Source organism: Rhinichthys klamathensis, unplaced genomic scaffold (assembly GCF_029890125.1).
Source record: "Rhinichthys klamathensis goyatoka isolate OS25496 unplaced genomic scaffold, OSU_Roscu_1.1 h1tg001132l_1, whole genome shotgun sequence".
Taxonomy (NCBI): domain Eukaryota; kingdom Metazoa; phylum Chordata; class Actinopteri; order Cypriniformes; family Leuciscidae; genus Rhinichthys; species Rhinichthys klamathensis.
The window spans coordinates 1-20,553 of record NW_026607358.1 but is presented as its reverse complement, the minus strand read 5'-3'; the positions used below and the strand labels follow the sequence as shown (position 1 = coordinate 20,553).

The 20,553-nt window shown below is 38.2% G+C and overlaps 3 protein-coding genes across 4 annotated transcripts; 2 read left to right on the top strand and 1 right to left on the bottom strand.

Annotated features, from left to right (window-relative positions):
• Positions 1 to 2,675: 2,675 nt before the first annotated feature.
• setb (SET nuclear proto-oncogene b) lies at positions 2,676 to 6,128 on the top strand. 2 transcript variants are annotated; one of them, XM_056244860.1, is made up of 8 exons: positions 2,676 to 2,948; positions 3,879 to 3,936; positions 4,032 to 4,174; positions 4,268 to 4,371; positions 4,462 to 4,575; positions 4,657 to 4,827; positions 4,918 to 5,053; positions 5,278 to 6,128. In XM_056244860.1, exons 1-8 carry the CDS (start codon positions 2,876 to 2,878, stop codon positions 5,280 to 5,282), a joined length of 804 nt encoding a protein of 267 aa, XP_056100835.1. In that variant the 5' UTR covers positions 2,676 to 2,875; the 3' UTR covers positions 5,283 to 6,128. The 2 variants fall into 2 exon arrangements, with proteins under 2 accessions (XP_056100835.1, XP_056100834.1); XM_056244859.1 differs by having other exon boundaries at positions 2,678 to 2,948; positions 4,918 to 5,058.
• Positions 6,129 to 7,865: 1,737 nt separating this feature from the next.
• Positions 7,866 to 12,658, top strand: dync2i2 (dynein 2 intermediate chain 2). The gene is made up of 9 exons (XM_056244857.1): positions 7,866 to 8,123; positions 8,231 to 8,482; positions 9,680 to 9,789; positions 9,874 to 10,031; positions 11,181 to 11,290; positions 11,368 to 11,535; positions 11,718 to 11,950; positions 12,059 to 12,216; positions 12,334 to 12,658. Exons 1-9 carry the CDS (start codon positions 8,046 to 8,048, stop codon positions 12,570 to 12,572), a joined length of 1,506 nt encoding a protein of 501 aa, XP_056100832.1. The 5' UTR covers positions 7,866 to 8,045; the 3' UTR covers positions 12,573 to 12,658.
• Position 12,659: 1 nt separating this feature from the next.
• LOC130079553 (spectrin alpha chain, non-erythrocytic 1-like) lies at positions 12,660 to 20,547 on the bottom strand. The gene is made up of 14 exons (XM_056244856.1): positions 20,511 to 20,547; positions 20,213 to 20,372; positions 20,007 to 20,083; positions 19,677 to 19,886; positions 19,288 to 19,584; positions 17,826 to 17,938; positions 16,479 to 16,496; positions 16,052 to 16,114; positions 15,017 to 15,071; positions 13,890 to 14,086; positions 13,673 to 13,726; positions 13,443 to 13,589; positions 13,216 to 13,363; positions 12,660 to 13,130 (listed from the first exon to the last, which is right to left on the bottom strand). Exons 2-14 carry the CDS (start codon positions 20,346 to 20,348, stop codon positions 13,005 to 13,007), a joined length of 1,641 nt encoding a protein of 546 aa, XP_056100831.1. The 5' UTR covers positions 20,349 to 20,372; positions 20,511 to 20,547; the 3' UTR covers positions 12,660 to 13,004.
• Between the last annotated feature and the right edge of the window lie 6 nt (positions 20,548 to 20,553).

Below are 20,553 nucleotides of genomic sequence, written 5' to 3'. Positions count from 1 at the left end.
GTCAATGCAGCTAGCTATCAGGAGATTTTGGAGCACTTCATGCTTCCATCTGCTGAAAAGCTTTATGGAGATGATTTCATTTTTCAGCACGACCTGGCACCTGCTCACAGTGCCAAAACCACTGGTAAATGGTTTACTGACCATGGTATTACTGTGCTCAATTGGCCTGCCAACTCTCCTGACCTGAACCCCATAGAGAATCTGTGGGATATTGTGAAGAGAAAGTTGAGAGACGCAAGACCCAACACTCTGGATGAGCTTAAGGCCGCTATCGAAGCATCCTGGGCCTCCATAACACCTCAGCAGTGCCACAGGCTGATTGCCTCCATGTCTCGCCGCATTGAAGCAGTCATTTCTGCAAAAGGATTCCCGACCAAGTATTAAGTGCATAACTGAACATAATTATTTGAAGGTTGACTTTTTTTTTGTATTAAAAACACTTCTTTTATTGTTCGGATGAAATATGCTAATTTTTTGAGACAGGAATTTTGGGTTTTCATGAGCTGTATGCCAAAATCATCAGTATTAAAACAATAAAAGACCTGAAATATTTCAGTTGGTGTGCAATGAATCTAAAATATATGAAAGTTTAATTTTTATCATTATATTATGGAAAATAATGAACTTTATCACAATATGCTAATTTTTTTTAGAAGGACCTGTATATATAATCATTACAAACAGATTTCCCGGCATTTATTTTATTTTATTCCTATATAAAATCAACGATGTACAACTAGAATCAACGGTGTTCATTAACGATGAATGGTTTTCATTTAAACGAATTATTCAAATAACTCTATGATTAATGCTTCTTATTTATTCCTGTGATTTACATAACTAACTTACTATAATTTTCCTTAACACATGTGGTGTTCAGTGTTGGAAGTCTAGAAGCAATACTGGTTTTAACTAGAGTACTACCATAGTGGTAGCTTTATTATTATTAAAAACAGAATTATTGGTAGCAGGTCCTTGATCCAAGCACAGGCTCAACACTCCACCACAATGGTAACCCCCAAAAATACTAACATAACAGAAACTTTTAAATACCAACATATAACATTAAACATTAACAAGTCTCTCCGTTTTCTCATCTTGCTAAAAAAAATTAAAATGAATTTACTCTCCCAATTCAGCCCTGTGACAAAGCATGATGGGAAGTGAAAGTCCTGTATGACTGGGTTACTAGATTGAAACATTTCAAAATGAAAACATTAAGTGAAGTCAAAGAGTGACCATTTCAAGTCAGTTTAACATGAACCAATCACATTTGAACTAGAAACCAGATACAATGGTGTTAAAACAGAATTAAATGTTATGCATGTGTATATATATATATGTGTGTGTGTGTGTGTGTGTGTGTGTGTGTGTGTGTGTGTGTGTGTGTGTGTGTGTGTGTGTGTGTGTGTGTGTGTGTGTGTGTGTGTGTGTGTGTGTGTGTGTGTCCAAGTAATGCATGTGTCTTCTTTGAAACACAAAGTTAATCTGAAGTTAAACCTGCCTCCTGGTAGGTTTAATTTAAGGCTCAATTTAGTCCTGGAGTAGCTCTAGTCTTCCTCCAGGAAATCAGTTTATTAAACTCCAGACTAAACTAAATCTAGGACTATTTAAAGCCATGACAGAGAAAGCAGATTTCTGTTAATCTGGTTTAAAGGGCCATTTTAGTCTAGGCCTAGGCTTAATCTCTGTCCGGGAAACCGCCCCTTTGCGTTTATATCTTATGTCTGAGGTTTAGTCTTATATTTATAAGCATTGATGCATGCATAATTTCCCTCAAAATCCATAGGCTTATCTTCATCAAAAGTATTCTGCCAATAACACAGTCAGCACCATCAGATACAAAAGAGCAAATATGTAAATAAACACTGACAAATCTGGCATTCAGGTCAATTAATGAATTAATGAACTGATATTACAGGATTTTTCAAACCGGTTTCCAGCTCAATATTTTGGATTAAATCTCAGAGCTTGTGTAACCTTGTTAAACTAATATCAGGTTATCATCTTCAACACCAAACATTAAATCCTTTCTTGCAGTCTTTTCAGTTCAGAACAGTATCTATACAGTTTTACAAACAGAATAGGCTAATGTACTAAAGTATATTGTGATATACCAGGTGTGCTCACTCCTGCTCCTGGAGAGCTACCATCCTATAGGTTTTCATTCCAACCCTAATTTTGCACGCCTGATTCTATGAATTACTTTTCACAAAAATATTAGGAAGTAAAATTGTTTTCAACATTGATAATAATTCCTGTGCAGCAAATACGAATGATTTCTGAAGGATCCATGTGACACAGAAGACTAGAGTAATGATGCTGAAAATTTAGCTTTGCTATCACATGAATAAATTACATTTTTAAATATATTAAAATAGAAAAACAACTGATTTTAAATTGTAATAATATTTTCGAATATTACTGGGGTTTTTTACTGTATTTTTCAAAAACAATGAAAAATCGTACCACTTTTGAATGATAGTTTTATAACCAATGTTCAATATTTAATTTCTATATCCAGAGCTGCATACTTTTAAAAATCCTGTTCTGTGCACTATTACATTATATTATGGAGGAGGCGTGGCTCTTAATTCTCCTAAAGCTCGTTCCCGGAACGGCCAGAGGGGGCGCGCATGCGAGCACAGTGGCTGGTGTCAGAAAAGAGGAGGCGCGTGGTGTGATACGCATCTCTCATTTGAGTGTGTGTTGTATGTGTGGAGGGGAAGCGCAACACACGTTGTGATATTCGCACTTCTAAACTGAGCTAGAACCAACTTTATTTCTCCTTCTTTCGCTTTCCTCGAGCGGAGGAGGACGTTCCGGAGTTTTTGTTTCAGGAGTAAGAAGGCAAATCCTCGACTGTGGGGGAATAATGTCGGCGTCGGCGGCGAAAGTGAGCCGAAAGGAGCAGAACTCGAATCACGACGGAGCGGACGAGACCTCGGGTAAAGTAATGGCGGCCTCCTGCGCACCGCCATTTTCAGTAATTTACACCTCTTGCGTTTAAAGCACGAATATCAATTTGAATTATTCGCCTAGTTTTTATCTTAATCTTTAATAAAAGCCCGAGTCTGTGACCGTTTAATCCAACACAAGTCGATTTTGTGTTGTAATTTCAGTAAAAGGATACCGCGCGCACCGGAGGCCATGTTTCCTCGCGCGACGGCTTTATTGTGCCACGCGCGACGAACATTGCGCTCCCGCGCCTTTTGGTTTATCAAAACGCAAATTTCCTAATTGTTTCCACTCATGTGCTCGAGCGTGTCGTTTTAAACCCATAGTGACTCAAATAATGTGTGCGTTGTATTGAGCCCATGTTGTGTGCTAATAGGCCAACTGGTTATTGTGTCTACTACCCGCCATCATGAGCCATTCCCCCCATGTGTTGCTAAACCACGCTGCATCACATATAACCGTAGACGTGTTTTACTGACGCTTAAGTGGGTAGAAATTACTTTCTGAACTGGTTTAACTTTTAATGCACGGCAGTAATGGGTATTCATTGAGGGAACGGTAAATGTGGCCCAACGCGTGGCCTCCACCGTTTAAACCTCGCGGCCTCGCGCAGCTGCTGCTGAAACTACCGGATTGAGCTGGTGGTCCGGTGTTACACCTCGCTTTCACTTTAAGTTTTCCATTGTGATTTTTTTAATTAGATCAAACTAGCATAATATAATGCTGCATTTTGTTTTGCTATGATTTACGAAATGCCTCGTGTTTACTTTGTTAATTTTATATATAATTGCATTTGAGTGTAACTTAAAAAGTCACGCTTTTATGTTACAAGGACTGCATACGCGTGGTGTTTTATCCCACTACATTTTATAACACATGAAGAAAATGGTTAATGAGTGACTTATTTTTTTGCATTTCAGAAAAAGAGCAACAGGAGGCAATTGAACACATTGATGAAGTACAGAATGAAATCGACAGGTAACCTTACCAGTGCCTCTGAAGTATTGTTTGTAAGTGCACATCTAATACATCTGTTTAGATTCATCTAATGCTGCTTCTGTTGCTTTCCACAGATTGAACGAGCAGGCAAGTGAGGAGATTTTAAAAGTAGAGCAGAAGTACAACAAGCTACGTCAGCCATTCTTCCAGAAGAGATCAGAACTCATAGCCAAAATTCCAAACTTCTGGGTCACAACATTCGTCAACCATCCACAAGGTCAGATATTGAAACCCATCCTTGGTGTTATTAAATTTGGTTGGGTTGTTTATATATTCAATACTAATATATTGTTTTTGATTTGACTAATAGTCTCAGCCTTGCTCGGTGAGGAGGATGAAGAAGCACTTCATTACCTGACCAGAGTGGAGGTCACAGAGTTTGAGGACATCAAATCAGGTTACAGAATAGATTTTGTAAGTAAATTATTTCAACGTTTCTTCTGGTCAAATTTAAAAGTAGTGCACAACTAAATTGTCTGACCTGTAATTTTTTATTCTCTCCAGTATTTTGATGAAAATCCATACTTCGAAAACAAAGTCCTCTCAAAAGAGTTCCACTTGAATGAGAGTGGTGACCCATCTTCAAAATCCACTGAACTCAAATGGAAGACTGGAAAGGTAGGTTAACGTTTTTTGGGTTAGTTTTGGACTAATGCTGTTCCTGTTTGGATGTCTGTTAAGCAATTATGTATGATGCAGGACCTGACGAAGCGTACTGGACAGACACCGAACAAGGCAGGGAAGAAAAGGCAACATGAAGAGCCAGAGAGCTTCTTCACCTGGTTTACTGATCACTCTGACGCAGGGGCTGATGAACTCGGAGAGGTCATTAAAGATGACATTTGGCCCAACCCCCTGCAGTACTACCTGGTAGGAAATATTATTATTATTATTATTATTGATAAACGCTTGCTGTAATGACAGTCAGAACTTGTATTTAACTTCTCTCTCTCTGCTCAGGTGCCTGATATGGATGATGAAGAGGGTGAAGGTGAGGATGATGACGACGAGGAAGAGGAGGAGGGTTTGGAGGACATTGACGAAGAGGGGGATGAGGATGAGGGAGAGGACGATGAAGAGGATGATGGAGAAGACGGTGAGGTAAGATATACGCTTTATTCAAAGCTTTGGCTTTGATATGAAGGCAAATTATGCCATTATTTATAGTGGATTATAATGCGTGTCTGTTAGTGTGGTTTAGGACATGGAAAATTGATGTAAAGTTTACTTGTAAAGTGTTTGCATTTATTATTTGCACAAAATTCAGAAACTGACATGGATCAAATCTTCTTTCTTTTTTTCTCTACCTCCCCTTTTCAGGATGATGGTGAGGATGATTAAAGGCTGATAAGGACATATTCCATCACTTGTACCTGTTCTTTCCTTTTTGAATTCATCCTCCAATCATGGGAGCAAAAAAAGCTTTGTTTTTATTTTTTATTTTATTTTTTTGTGCTCCATGTTCTGTTCTACTGAAGCCTCTCCTGTCCTGACCATGTCTATACCCAGTTAGTTCCCTGGACATACAATACCTTCATTGGAAAACTAGTGGCATCTCGTTGCTCTGAAGCCTCTTGCGTCATCTTTAATTACAACCATCTCCAAAGACAAACACGAAATATTAACAATCTGCACGTCATCCTCTGTAGACTAAACTGAAGTAAATAGCAGTTTATATATTAAGTATATAAATGAATTTTTTTTCTGTGAATGGTTGTGAGTTGAAGTAATAAGCCATGGTGCAGTGATCTAATCATAGCGTACATACCTAGCCACTTTTTTTTTTCTTTTTGTATATTTTCTTTAATGCAGAGGTGGGCCCCAAAGAGTTGACACTGTTTTTCCTATGTGATAATATTGGACAAAAGGAAAGCACCAGCTAGCTCCTGTCACCTCTTGTAAATGATTTGGGGTCAATATCAGGGTATGGCAGTTATTATTGTTGACAGTTCAATGGGGTCGGGTGGGGCAAGTGGGCATTTGACACATCAACATTTGGGTTTATGTTGATTGACTTTTCATTGTAATGTTTTACAGACACCCATGAGGTTTGAAACATTTTTAATAAAAACAAAACACAAAAAAACTTCCTCTTGTAATTTTGAGCTTGGCTAATTAAATGATTATTTAAATGAGATAATAAAGCCTGTAGAATCTTAAAGAACTCTAAACTTGTCTTTTCTCCACCTGTTTTCTTTATTGGAGATATACAAATGAACACATTTATGAGTACAATGTGTTTTTATATAGTTTTATTTTTAACATATTGTGATTTTTAACATTGTGTTTTGGTACATCTTTGAAAGTTTTTGTCTTTTATATCTAACAGGTTTTTCTAGACAATTTAGCGTAATTTTGAGTGGTTTGTCGTCACAGGAGTCATGGCCTTAGGGTCAATGTTGGTACAAATACTGAGTTATTGCAGACAGGACATTCATACAATTTATTGCCATTTAATTTTATTCATAGAAATGCATCTGTTACATTTTAACTGCTTATAACTAAATTGCTTTGGGTTAGTTTTTAGATATTTAAGTCATCTTGATTTATTATACTGAGTGATATATTAAGCACTATCATTACATTTTCATGAATTCATAGTTTAATAATTCTATTTTGTGTGTTTAGTTATTGTCCACCTCATAGTTTCCTGATACTTTGACTTGTTTAAGAATTATGAATTGATGACATGGATAGGACATCAGCCTTTCAGTAAAAAAGAAATATTTCTGATTTTGTGATGCTAATTAATTATGGTCAAGCATAACATGTACTCCAGTTACAGGAAATACAGGGTGAACTAATTTTATCATTACAAATTAGTTATTAAGTATAACTATGGTGGCTTATTCACACATAAATGTAGTCAATGAGCACCATGTCACCTCAAATGAGAACTTCGGATTTTGACGGTGAGAGGAGGAAACGATCCATATCTAAAATTTAACAGTCTACATCTGAACTTGAAGACTGAATGAAATGTTACTTTGTGTGTCAATGAAAGTATGAAATGATTAATTTATGAAATGTTTTCAGCTGTTATGCTATATCCTAAAGGTACAAACATTTTCATGGTCTTTTGTAACTTTGTAAAGTGCATTCATTTTTGGTAAGATTTTTTAGAGGGTAAAAAATTACTGAAAAGTAATCTGAAATGTGAAAAATCAATCATTTAAATGTTGTTATTTATATAACTTTAAGCATGTATCACAATTCGGTGTCTTGTCCACCCTCATGTATTGATGTTTTCTTATATATAAATCATAGTTTAATAATATCAGCAAAAATGTGTTTGTTGTCAATCAACTGATACAGAAATGTTTCTTTCAAAAACAAGATTAGTTCTACTAGTTACGCATTTATTATCTTAACAGATCACATGACATTATAGATCGCACACATATGTGAAAATGTTCTGTGATCAGTAATGATCAAATAAAAAGAAAGAAAAAAGTATTAAAACGTTTATATTAGACGTTTGATTTTATTGTTCATTACAGGGTTTGTGGCAGTCAATTATTTACAATATATATTTTTAAACAATAGCTTAATTTATTAGAAAATAACAGAGCAGTCGTTGACACGTTCATGTGTGTTTTTATGATGGGAGAAAAAACTTAATCAACTAGATTTCTTTCTTGGAAATGTTCAAAGACCAAAAGGCACCGAATTGTACGAATGACCCAGTACAAAGGGGCCTTTATCAAAATGAAAGTGCGGAAAATAGGTTGACCAATCAGAAGCTAACACCAGTCACGTTAGGCGCACAGACAGCCATTGATTGGCTCACGGTATCTATGGCAGCGCAGTCACGGATGTCACATCCAGGGTAATCATGGAGGAGCGAACTGCGCTGTACAGTGGCCAAATACAATAAAATATCTTACAAAATTAGCGATGCTGTTGTCCCCCCCCCATCATAAAATCAGATTTGGATTCGTCGAACACACTGCACTCCTTCAATATGATGAAAAACCGTTTGCTTTATAAAAAATAATCGCTAGCTCCCAGCTAACTAACGTCTTATTGAGACTAAGCATTTTGAAGAGCATTTTGTACTCTTGCTAGCTTGCTGGCAAACTTTGAACATGTTTACGGATGAAACGCTTGACTTAATTGGTGCTGAATCGACATGGAGAAAGTCACATCAGCAAACACAAGAATCAGTAAGCTAACACGTTTGCTTAACTTCTCAAACCAGAATATTCATGCGCTTGATGAAGTATCAGTCATTTTGTGTGATGTGTATCGTGTTCGTTTTATTCCTGCCCAGAGAAGCTGTCAAACTCTTCCAGTTCACACAGCAGAGGCTGAAACTCAAGCCAAAGATGTGTTGGAAAACAGCACCCAGACACAAGACCCGATCAGCCAAACACTCGCCCTAGATCGAGACATTGCGGACTTTCCTGGATTGGTGGAGTTCTTGCGTAGAGTTGAAGATGTGGTTATCAGAGAGCTGGTGAAAAACTCCAAGAGTCACGCTTTTGATGGGTTCGAGGTGAACTGGGGGGATCAGAATGAGTCGGTGAGAGCCTTGAATGCAGAATAGTATTAATAGTATTAGTAATGGATTATTAAACAGTCAATTATGGAAGCTTGTTTCCACCACAGAAATTTGCTCTTGTGAGTTATAAAGTCGGATTTGTGAGACATAAACTCGCAATTCTAAGAAAAAAAGTCTAAACTGTAAGATATAAACTCGTAATTTTGAGGAAAACCAGTCCGAAATGTGAGATATAAACACACAATTGCTATTTATAAAGTCAGAACTGAGATATAAACTCATAATTGTGGAAAAAAAGTCAGAATTGTTAGAAAAAGTAGCAATTTCCTTTTTGAATTATGTCACAATTCTTACTCTTTTCTCGCAATTCCAAGTTTTCGTCACAATTCTGATAAAAAAAAGTCTGATTTGTGAGATATAAAGTTCAAATTGTCAGATATAAACTCACAATGGCTAGTTATAAAGTCAGAACTGAGATATAAACTCGTAATTGTGAGAAAAAGTTGCAATTGCGAGTTATAAAGCCCGGATTGCAAATTATTAACTCACAATTCTCAGAATAAAGTCAGAATTTTGAGATATAAACTCACAATTACGAGAAGAAAAAAAATTAAGAATTTCCTTTGTTAAATTATATCTCACAAATCTTTTTTCTCGCAATTCCAATCTCACAATTCTGAGAAAAAGTCTGAATTGTGAGAAATAAACTTGCAATTGCGAGTTATAACGTCCGAATTGCAAGATATAAACTCACAATTGCTAGTTATAAAGTCAGAACTGAGATATAATCTCGCAATTCTGAGAAAAAAGGTAAGAATTGTGAGATCTAAACTCGCAATTATGAGTTATAAAGTCCGAATTGTTAGAAAAAAAGTCAGAATTCTGACATAAAAAAAAATCAAAGTTGCAAATTATAAAGTCTAAATGGCAAGATATACGTAAAGTCGCAATTGCAAGGAAAAAAATAAGAATTGTGAGATAAAAAGTCGCAATTACCTTTTTAAATTCTCACAAATCTCACAATTCAGACTTTTTTCTCGCAATTCCAAATTTTTGTCTCACATCTCTGAGAAAAAAAGTAAGAATTGTGAGCTATAAACTCGGAACTGCAAGAAAGATATAGATATAAAAAGTGGAAACAAGCTTTCATAGTAAATAGTAGTAATAATTGAGTTTGTTAAATTAGAGTTTATGTCTTCGTGGGGATTTCTTGCACAGGTGTCCTGCATGTACCGCCTTCAGCATGTTGATGCTCAGGAAAGGGGTCTGCAAGTCACCAGTGTGTCCTGGAACTGCACTGGCTCGGTCATAGCCTGTGGATTTGGCCGGTAACAGTCCTTTCCTCATACAAATACATAAAACCACTTGCAGTGTTTATAAAAGCAGTTTAAATGATGTATTTCTGGGCTTAGTGTGGATGATGGTGATTGGAGTAATGAGAAGGCTTCTGTGTGCACGTGGAACCTGGACCGGCAGAACCTGAACCCAATGCGGCCAGACGTGATCATTGATGTGGCCACTCCCATCATGTGTTTGTGCTTCCATCCTGTGAGGCCGTCTGTATTTGCTGGTATGGACACACATTTAAAAAATGCTTTTAAGATTTTTTTTTTTTCTTAAAGGGTCAATGACACATGCATGTATAGGTTTATATTTAATCTCAAAATGGAAAATATAAAAACATAAAATGTGAAGTGTTTTGCATAAAGACATTGAATTAAATTGAAGGACATTCTTGGCATTTTGAAATCATTTTGATCGTGTTAGACAAATAATCTTGTCCGGGACACAATTCTTTTTTCTTCTTCTTGCAATTTAGCAATATTAGAAGCAGAATAAAAATAGCACTATTAAATATAACATATAGATATACACTAAGGTTTTTATTTTTTATTTTACTTTAGAAATTAATACTTTCATGTAGCACGGATGCATTAAATTGATCAAAAGTACTGTAAAGTATAATGTTACAAAATATTTTTATTTAAAATAAATGCTGTTCTTTTGAACTTATTCATCAAAGAATCCTGAAAAAAATTCACAAAAATATTAAGCATTAAAGCAATATTTGATAATAACATGTTTCTTGAGCAGCAAATCAGCATATTAGGATGATTTCTGAAGGATCATGTGACACTAAAGACTGCAGTAATGATGCTGAAAATTCAGCTGTCATCACAGAAATTTTATGAATACATTACATTTTTTATAAATATATTACAATAGAAAACTTATTTAAAAGTGTATAAATATTCCATAAAATTAACCCCCCCCCCCTGTATTATTAATAAAATAAATGCAGCCTTGGTGAGCACCAGAGACATATTTCAAAATTATTAAAACATCTTACTGACTCCAAGCTGTTGAACGACACTGTATATATTTTTTTCATGTAAATTGAATTTTTGCAAAAGGAATTTGCTTAATTGTCATGAAAATAATGCAACAATGGCAAAAATCTAAATAGGAAATAGACTTAATGTTTCCAAATATAATTCTTAAGCATCCTGAAAAAAGCCACAAGAACCAAACATTTATCAATAAATAAGTCTGGAAAGCAACCATCTAAAAAAATCTAGCTATTCTCCGAGTAGTTTCACACTGCATTATTTGACAATAATATTCCTAAGTGTTAAAACGGAAAGCCACTCCGGGACAAATGCCTTTTAATGGCTCATTTCATCAAGATAATTTCCCTTCTTCTTTATTGTGGCATTAGGGGGGCTGTACAGTGGCGAGGTGGTGGTCTGGGACACCAGCCGCTCACAGGACCTGATTTTGGCTCAGACAGGAATGTCTGCAGACACCCACCGTGAACCAGTTTATCAGGTATAGAAACGTTTATGACTGAGGCATGATGAACAAGCATTCAAAGATGAATGCTTGATATTTCTGCGATTAAACAGGTAAACTGGGTCCCAGGAGCTCGCCGAGGGGAGTTTGTTGTTCTGAGCGCCGGTTCAGGAGGAAGAGTTCTGTTGTGGACTGTTGATGGAGCCGAAGCCAAACTCACCTTGAGTTCTGGATATGCCCTTGTCCCACAGCAAATGCCTCAGAGTGGAGCAGCAAGCAAAGTGGGTGTCATAATATGGTCAAACTGTTTCGGTAAAATGATATCTGATCCTAGCTAAATCAGAAAATATGTAGATTAAAAATAAAAAAAGTAATATAATCGTTCGATTTTAGGATTAAATGTGACCTTGACATTTTTTGGGTGCAATTCAACCTAATAATGCTTTTGTTTCTCTCCCCGAAGATCCGAGGTAGCACCACTATAGGAGTAACCTCTGTTGCACTTTCCCCGTGGGACCTGGACACATTCTTGGTGGGCTCAGAAGGAGGCCTTGTGCTCAAATGTTCCTTCAGCAGTGGGACAGTAGCAGCAGTGCCCCCTGATGGTGAGAGTGTGACTCTGCGCAACCCAATGCAGTTCTCCTTCTCACCACGAAGGGGTCCTATACACTCAGTCCACTTCTCACCCTTCCACAGGTGAGCGCTGCGCTATTTTCCGGTACTGTATGTTTTCTCCTTTGTGTAATATGTACTTTAAGGCTAGTCGGCAGTAATTGTGACATCTCTGGGTGTTTCTGACTTTAGGAATCTGTTTGTAAGCGTCGGGACAGATGGTTTAGCTCATCTGCACAGTGTGCTCCAGCCACACCCCCTGCTGTCTATACGGGTGTCCGATTCATATGTGTTTTGGGTGAGGTGGTCACCTACGCGCCCTCTAGTCTTTGCTGCAGTCACAGGACAAGGTGGGACGTTTGTAATTCTCCCATATATATATGTGTGTGTGTGTGTGTGTGTGAAATAAAAGCATGGTCTCTAATTTTTTTTTTCTAATTTCTCAAATTTAATTTGAACTCCGGCAGGTTTGGTCCAAATGTTTGATTTGGGTAGAAGATCTTTAAGGCCAACCTCCACAATTGATCAGAACACAGGAGGCCAGCCAGCTTATTGCCTGGAGTTCAACCCCAAACACACAAATCTGATGGCAGTGGGCAACGCAGATGGTAGCGTCAACATCTGGCAGCTCAGTGCAGAGCTAACGGAACAAGGTGCAAAGGAGACGGCAGTACTGGAACAGCTGGCCAATGAGGTGACAGACTGAGACTGTTTAAGATTGCTTGTAACTTGTATATATGCATTTCATGTTAAAACTGTATTTATGCTCCTAATAAAAATACACCGACAACACTTTCCAGTTATAACCAGTAGCGTTTATTAAAGCACACTGCAGTCTTGTGGGTGATGTTACAGCATATCCTCTCTATAGGTGTGTTAAACAAAGCAAAGCACTTAACAGCTAAAACAATCACAATAAAATGCAGACAGATCCACTACACTATTGTCAGTGAAGCATGAGGAAGTGTCAGATAAATACGCAGGGTTAAGAGTGATAGCAAGATACAGATATTGCTATACTGGATGCTATAGAGAATTTTCATTTCAGATCCATGCAGTTTTGGCCTTGTGTTATTGTGAGGGGCAAAACGCATCCCGATTGGTCACTGGCAGGCGGGGGGGGGGGGGGGGGGGGGGATCAGTTGACGAAAAGCGAGCGAGTGAATTCCACAAAGTCGAAAGCTGACGGGATCTCGCGGCCCTTGCTGTCCAGGAACGGCTTCATATGGGAAATGCAGTAGTCTGCCTGTTCCTTCGTCAGGTTCTGTAAACACAGAAGGTCATTAAGTTCATCTTTCTAACACCAAACATGAAGCTGAGGCCAAAAACATAGGTTTGTCATTTTGTACCTGGTAGAGTTCTTCCTTAGTGACGTAAGGTTTGTTCTCGGCGCTGAGAGCACGGAAAGCGCTCTCGATCTCCTCGCTTGACTTCACATTCTCCGTTTCTCGGCTGATCATGAAGGCCATGTACTCCTGCAAGGACACGTTTCCATCCCTGAATAAAACAAATGTTATGTTAGCTCATCAACAGACAGAACACAATATTTAGCACATGTATAGAAGAGGTTTCTCACCGGTTTGGATCCACTATGTCCAGGATGGACTCAAACTCTGGGTCTGGTTCTCCTTCTTCAACCATGGGCAGGTCGTAGCCCAGAGACCGCAGGCAAGACTTGAACTCCTGATGGTTTAGACGTCCAGATTTTTCCTTGTCGAAGTGCCTGAGAAACAAACACTTGCATCACATTTCAAGAGCACTCAAGTTTAGCATTATAATGTTTTTTTGTTTAAGTGGAAAACTCACTTGAACATCATGCTGAACTCCTTCAGGGCCTCCTCTGTTACTCCTGTAGTATTTCTAGAACAGAATTGCGAGAAAAGTCAGTCATGGTTACACAGGGAAAGTTATGGACTCGGAACTAATTAAGTTAATCTCACTCTGAGCCTGATCTGATCTAAAGAAGATCATACAAATATAATAATCTTAATATTTCATTGTAGACTGGTTTCTGAGGCGTCACCTGGCTTGGATCTGTTGTTCCAGGTTGTGTTGCATCCTCATGCCCAGCTGGTCGAGTTGGTCCCACTGTTGGGCCAGACCCACAGTGCTGTGTTCTGTGTATTTGTTGTCCAGGATCAGCGCCTCCTCCATGGCTGCTCCCAGATCCTCTATCTTCTTCAGCTGACTGCGCATGGCACGAATCTCCTGGTGCTTGCGCTGCAGAGGAACCCAGAGGGAAAAGACATTTAGAACAGAGCGGGGTGTCTCAGGTTTGAGGCTTATGCAAGTGTTTTAATGTCCTCTTTACTGCAGGCTTAAACAGTGAAATGTTCACACATTTTATGAAAAATGACTTTTATTTGTGATTAATGGATAAGGGTTATTTGGAAACCATTTTATATAAATAAGACACACACAGAGTAACTTCTAGCTGAAGAAAAACATTATACTGACTATAGGCATTTTTTCCAGAATTGTTGAAATACTGAATATTGAAATGTACACTTAAGGATTTTTTTGACAAACAATTTTATCAAAGACTGCAGGTCTTGCAGATAAAATCATTTAGAGCTGAGCATGAGATTTTTATTTTAATTCACTGGAAATTTCCAATTTCCATGACCACGCCTGGAGTTCACAATATTGTACATAAAACACTTGAGCATTAACCAAAGTAGGTATTCACTATAATACACACTACCATTCAAAAATTTGGTGTCAGCGGATGCAATAAATTGATCAAAAGAGCAAGTAAAGAATGTATCACGGTTTTCACAAAAATATAAAGCAGGTTTCAACATTTATAAGAAAAAATGCACCAAATCAGCATATTAAAATGATTTCCGAAAGGATCATGGGACACTGAAGACTGCCAGAAATTAAGCGTTACCATCACAGGGATAAATAACGTTTTAAAATATATTGAGATAAAAAACAGCTATTTTAAATTGTAATATTTCAATAGCATATTACAGTTTTTACTCTATCATCTATCTAATAAATGCAGCCTTGGTGAGCATGAAACACTGAAAAAAATCGTACTGACCCAAACCGTTTGAACTGTAGTGTGCAACTGATAAAACACTAATACTGATTCATTTAGTGTTATTCAAAATTGAATTACCCTTTCACTGGTCCCAAACTCACCTTGGTAGCCTCTAGCTGCGACTCTAGAGTTCCGGATTCTTCCACCATGCAGGACCTGCCCACACACCAAAGCAATGAAACCAACAGCAGAAGTCCGAGAACACATGACACATCCACCCAGAAACATCTCTTACTCACTCCACACACCTTACAAGAGCGGCTCTCACTACACTAGGTCAGTTATTAGGTCAACTATCATTAAAGATATATATAGTAATTTCCAGAGAGTTAAAAAGGTGTATTTTCATGACTATGAGTTACACTATATTGTCTAAATGGGTTTGCACAACCTCTGTCATTACTTCTAAAGCTGTAACCTACATCTTCCTGGATTTCTTGTACATGACAATATGACTTACCAATTGTTTTGTAGTAGATACGGAGTACAAACTATAAGCCACCCCAGAATGCAACTACAATAACCAAAGTCATGCTAACAAAGCCAACTTATATCCATGGTGATCCAGACCATGCTTGATTAGGGCTGCTGTCAACAGGGTTAGAAACTGCTATATTTGTACCACTGCTTAGCTTTAGTTTAAAGTACAGATCTTGCAAAATCAAAGATTCAGAGTTCCTTGACTAGCCATATTATAAATGTAAGAGTCCAAAAATGTTAATGCACAGCTGTTCAAATTCAGATCAGGATATTGAAAAAGTCTAATCATGGAAATCACATTGCAGTTTCCACCCTGAATCTGGTGCATGAACATTTTCCCCAAAATGAAGCAAAAACTTAAATAACTGAAACATGGGGAAAAAAAGAAGAATAAAAAAGGTTAAAGAATGAGATGAAGTGTTCACACTCCTCAACACTGGTGCCAAATGTAGCCAGGCTTGTTGGATTAAGAAGCTGGAAGGGTTCATCTAAAAAAAAAAGCCTCACATCGCAGTGAATGTTAGTAAAAGGGATTGAACACACACACAGAGCCTTTACAGTGGGGATCAGACTCAAGTGCATGAGGAGAAGAAAACCCCAAAAAGTGTGGGGTGAGGGGTAAGAGGCCAATCAGAGGAGGAAAAAAGGGAGAAGACCTTCCAGAAAGATCATCATCGACTTCATACTGATAGACACGGATTACCCTCCGATAGGCTATGCTATTCAGAGATGGGGGAGGTGGGAGATGAAGAGGGAATGGAAAAAGAGTGTGAAAAAACAGAAAGGAATACATCTGGAAATATATTTTCAAAACATACGGTAAAATATGCAAAATATATGTAAAGTGAGATTCTTCTTGATGGCACCCTGTATTCGTTCTAACCAATCATTGGTCTATTCTGCCCTGAAACTCCCAAAATCCTGATTTATTTTACACCAAATGTGTGTTTCTATCATGACAGTCCCTAGACATCCATTTGCTGAAAAGTAAACCCCATTAAACAATTCATACACACTCACACACACACACACACACACACACACATACTATAGTAAAATAGAAAAATAAATTGTGATATTCACCCATCCAGAAGGTAAGTCCTGATTAAAGTAATGATCCCAAGCATCAGGGTAGCAGCGAGTAGGGCGAAGGAATGGGGAAATAAGTGAGGGAGAGAGAAAGAAACAGTTAAAACATTGAGCCGTGACCAGTGTTGGGGGTAACTCATTACAAGTAACTTGAGTTACGTAATCAGATTACTTTTTCAAGTAACTAGTAAAGTAACGCATTACTTTTAAAATTTACAACAAAATATCTGAGTTACTTTTTCTAATAAGTAACGCAAGTTACTTTGTTTTCCCCTTTATTGACTGACAGCTCTTCTGTCCTAATGTTGAGACAAATCGAAGTGCAGAGGCGTTGTGTGTAAACATGATGGTTATTATAGTTCTATATTAAATGTAAGCGTGGATTTACTCATCTCACTTGCACAAAAAAAATTCAATATTCCTCAAAATGAAATCAGTGAAATGCAGAATCAGAACACTATGCAAACCTCCAATACCTAAATATGTTAAATAAAACATACATTTTTATGCATTTAATCTTTATTGACCAAACTACTTGCTTCTGACCTCCGATTTTTCAGTTAAACCATAAGCAAAAATGACTATAGATTTTTTTTATATGTTTTTATTGGTAAAGTAAGTGTTAAATTTGTTTCTCCTGCATCCTCTTCTTCTATTACCCAGAACAGCAGCAGCTGAAAGGTTTGTTTGAGCGGCGCCCTCTACTGAACACTACTGTACAGGAGTAAATCTGCATTTTCTTCAGTCTGATGCTTATTATTTCACTTTTGGTGTGAAAGGGTCTTTACATTTGCCCAAAAATATATCTTTTTTGGTATAAAAAAACAAGCCCAGCCCAGGTGGAAAAAAAGTAACGCAAAAGTAACGTAACACATTACTTTTCTAAAAAAGTAACTAAGTAACGCAATAAGTTACTTTTTAAGGGAGTAACGCAATATTGTAACGCATTACTTTTCAAAGTAACTTTCCCCAACACTGGCCGTGACATTAATGCCACTACTCAATACTCACATGAAAGCACATGTGACCAGCGCAAAGCACTGCTGTTGCATATCAAGCCCAGGTAGGTTTAAATTGTGTAAAGAGCTTCACCCAAACAGACATGTCAAAGCAGGCAATGACTTCAGACTATAAAAACAGTGGATGAAACTAATGAAAATGGCCGTCTACGAAAGTTACATGGAGATCAGGAAAGCTTGATTAAATTCAAACAGATGTGTGTGATGTCATGCAGTGGAGTCAAATGTGTTGCATGCTATGTGTGTGTTTAATCCTCGAGCATAACTCAACTATAATGAAAGAGAACACAACACTTAAGTAGTGCATGATGGTCCCCTGTACCTGGTCTCCTGCAGCCATTGGTGGAAGGCATTGGCATGTTGGGCAAACTCTTGTCTGAGTTTATCATTCTCTTCCTGTCTCCTCTGCTCCTTCTGTAGCTCCAACTCTCGCTCCTATAAAGAGACAAATTAAGTCAGTTATAAAATGTTAATTTCAACCTTTAATAATAGATTTAGAACATCTAATTGTTGCACATGTGATCTTGTTTATTGAACTGAAGCAAAGTCCTTTTAGGCAAGTCATGCCACTCGGCCGCCATCTTGGCAACACCTCCGGGCATCTATTTCGGACTAACAAGACCAGGCTCCTATCTAAATGAATGGGCAGAGAGTCAGAACTGCACTTTCACTGGTCACCAGGACATAAAAACTGCTTGTATATAAACAGCAGTAAAATATGATAAAAATCGCTGAAAAAGTTTGATGACTTTGCCCCAAAATAAGGTATAAAAGGCCTTTTTCCCCACAGGTTATACGTTTACTACGCATGCGCAAGGGTTCTCGTCTCCACTGTCGCAAACCTCAACTGTGCGCATGCGTCAGTGGAACCAGACGATAGGCTTACATGTTTCCCGGCTTGACTGTTAAAAGCAGACGATTGGCTTTCCAGCAGGAGGGGCGGGGCATGTGCATACAACCGCCATCTTTGGCGTTACGGGTTTTCCCTATATAGTTGTATTGAGGATTGAGGAAGTGGCATGTCTCTATATAATTTGTCTCTGACTTAAGTTGATATTGTGTTACATTTTGGACACAATATTGTCAGTATTGTACGTTTTTGCTCAATTTTGCCAATGAAAACAGTTCCAAACAAAGCCACAGCAGAACTGTTGTGTGTATTCAATGCTTTTCTCATCTAACACAAAAGTGGCTATTCGGGGGTAATTTTTCAGCCAAAATTGATGTGCGACAGCCCTAGTATTTAGATTGACTAACATTAACAAAGATTAATAAATGCTGTAAAACACATTGTTACCGTATATACCCGAATATAAGACGACCCTGAATATAAGACGACCCTGAATATAAGACGACCCCCCCCCCCCATTTTCCAGACTTATTTTTTGGGGAAAAAATCTGGTTTTCAACAGAAAATAATTTTAAGAGAAAATTTCCGAGGCGTTGTTCCAAATGCCTCGCATGCATCACCTGTGCCTCGTGTAGAGGCCCGAGACCGGCACATATGTGCTTCCTGATTGGCCATGACCCCCCATTTTTCAGCCTATTTTTAGGACAAAAACCTCATCTTATATTCAGGTATATACGGTAGTTCATGTTAGCTACTAATGCATGTTACTAACTAATTATACCTTATTGTACAGTGTTACCGTACATTAAAATGTCACTGGCATCAGACATTTTCTGTTTCAGATATTCAGCAATCATCGTCATCCAAATAATATTGGTCTACTTCATATGCACAAACAATTGAAAAAAATGATGCTTCAGGATCCCAATATCACCTTGATGATCTTCTGAAGGTTCCTCCAGGTCTCCTCTAGAGCCTCCATGGTAAACCAAGTGTATGGGTTGGATACCACTTGGTAACTCTTGATCTGGCGATCAAGTTCTGCCAATTGGCTAAAGTCAGCCTCTGCGGAGCTGAGAGATGAGCGGAAGGCATCATGGGCATCCCGCAGGGCCCTGATTTCCTCCAGAGAGTTGCACCGTACGGGGTCTGTCAGATCTTCCTCAGCGTTCTCAAACCAGCTGTTGAAGGCTGAGGCCTTCTTGGCAAAGGTGAGGAAAAGATCCTCGACCTGGATTGAGTGGCGAACATAAGAACAAGAGTTAGAGACATACAAAACAGAATTTAATTTCCTCACTTTAGGTCAAATTCCATTCTTCACACCTTTCTGAAGTGCTCCTGGGCTTCCAAAAGCTTCTTCTTGCGTGCGGCTGAGTTGGACAGCAGCTGGTTCCAGCGCTTCATCAGGGTGGCATGACGAGCCTCGATGGCCTTGGACTGCACGTGTTTGGCTGCCAACAGCTGGTCTTTCAGGGCTGTGATGTTGGTGATGCCCTCCTGCTGGAAAGCCTGAAGCCCTGCATCAAAGGTTTCCTAAGGGTAGAGGAAAGACAGTCAGATTTAACAGTAAAGCTTGAAAGGATTTGATGTGCTGAATGTAGAATATGGTTTACGAATGTGTTGTAGATATGTTTGTCATATGCAATGTCACACCTGTTTGGTGAGCAGAGTCTGCACCGAGGAGAGATCCCGACCATAGTCATCAGTCTTCAGGCTGTTTTCCTTCTCACCTGATCAAGCCAAAGACACAAATGGGTTACAGATTACAAGGGTGAAAAGAGAAAATAACAGTTTATTTCTTGTCAATCCTTCTTTTAAATGAAAGTTTCTTCTCATTTGCATGAAATATCAAAACTCACCAATCCAAGACTCCACCACATCAGCCTTCCAGTTGAACTGCAGGAAGGCAGAGTTCTCATCCAGCTTGGCCTTCCTCTGAGCTGCGGCTCTCTCAAGCTCTGACACCTTCCCACGCAGGGCCTTAATTTTAGCCATGATGTTCTCCACATTGTGGTTCTCCTGCAAAAAAGAAACAATATGACAATGATATTGCTATCAGCTCATATTAAACTTCATAGAAACTTGTCTGTGATTAAGTATTAAAGGATCAAAGGGCCAAATTTACAGTATATGGACTTTCTAATAGTTGAACTATACCTTTTTGATAAGTTCATCTCCATTGGAACACACATCATTCACT

Bases quoted from the DNA above. Each gene is read 5' to 3' on its own strand.
- setb (XM_056244859.1), top strand. From the start codon at position 2,876: ATGTCGGCGTCGGCGGCGAAAGTGAGCCGAAAGGAGCAGAACTCGAAT. The intron at 4,828-4,917 runs GTAGGAAATATT...CTCTCTGCTCAG, and splicing joins ACCCCCTGCAGTACTACCTG to GTGCCTGATATGGATGATGA. The intron at 5,059-5,277 runs GTAAGATATACG...TCCCCTTTTCAG, and splicing joins ATGATGGAGAAGACGGTGAG to GATGATGGTGAGGATGATTA.
- dync2i2 (XM_056244857.1), top strand. From the start codon at position 8,046: ATGTTTACGGATGAAACGCTTGACTTAATTGGTGCTGAATCGACATGG. The intron at 8,483-9,679 runs GTGAGAGCCTTG...TTTCTTGCACAG, and splicing joins GGGGGGATCAGAATGAGTCG to GTGTCCTGCATGTACCGCCT. The intron at 12,217-12,333 runs GTGGGACGTTTG...GAACTCCGGCAG, and splicing joins TGCTGCAGTCACAGGACAAG to GTTTGGTCCAAATGTTTGAT.
- LOC130079553 (XM_056244856.1), bottom strand. From the start codon at position 20,348: ATGGCTAAAATTAAGGCCCTGCGTGGGAAGGTGTCAGAGCTTGAGAGA. The intron at 19,585-19,676 runs GTGTGAAGAATG...CACTCAATCCAG, and splicing joins CCCAGGAGCACTTCAGAAAG to GTCGAGGATCTTTTCCTCAC. The intron at 17,939-19,287 runs GTGATATTGGGA...GTCTCTTTATAG, and splicing joins ACCTTCAGAAGATCATCAAG to GAGCGAGAGTTGGAGCTACA.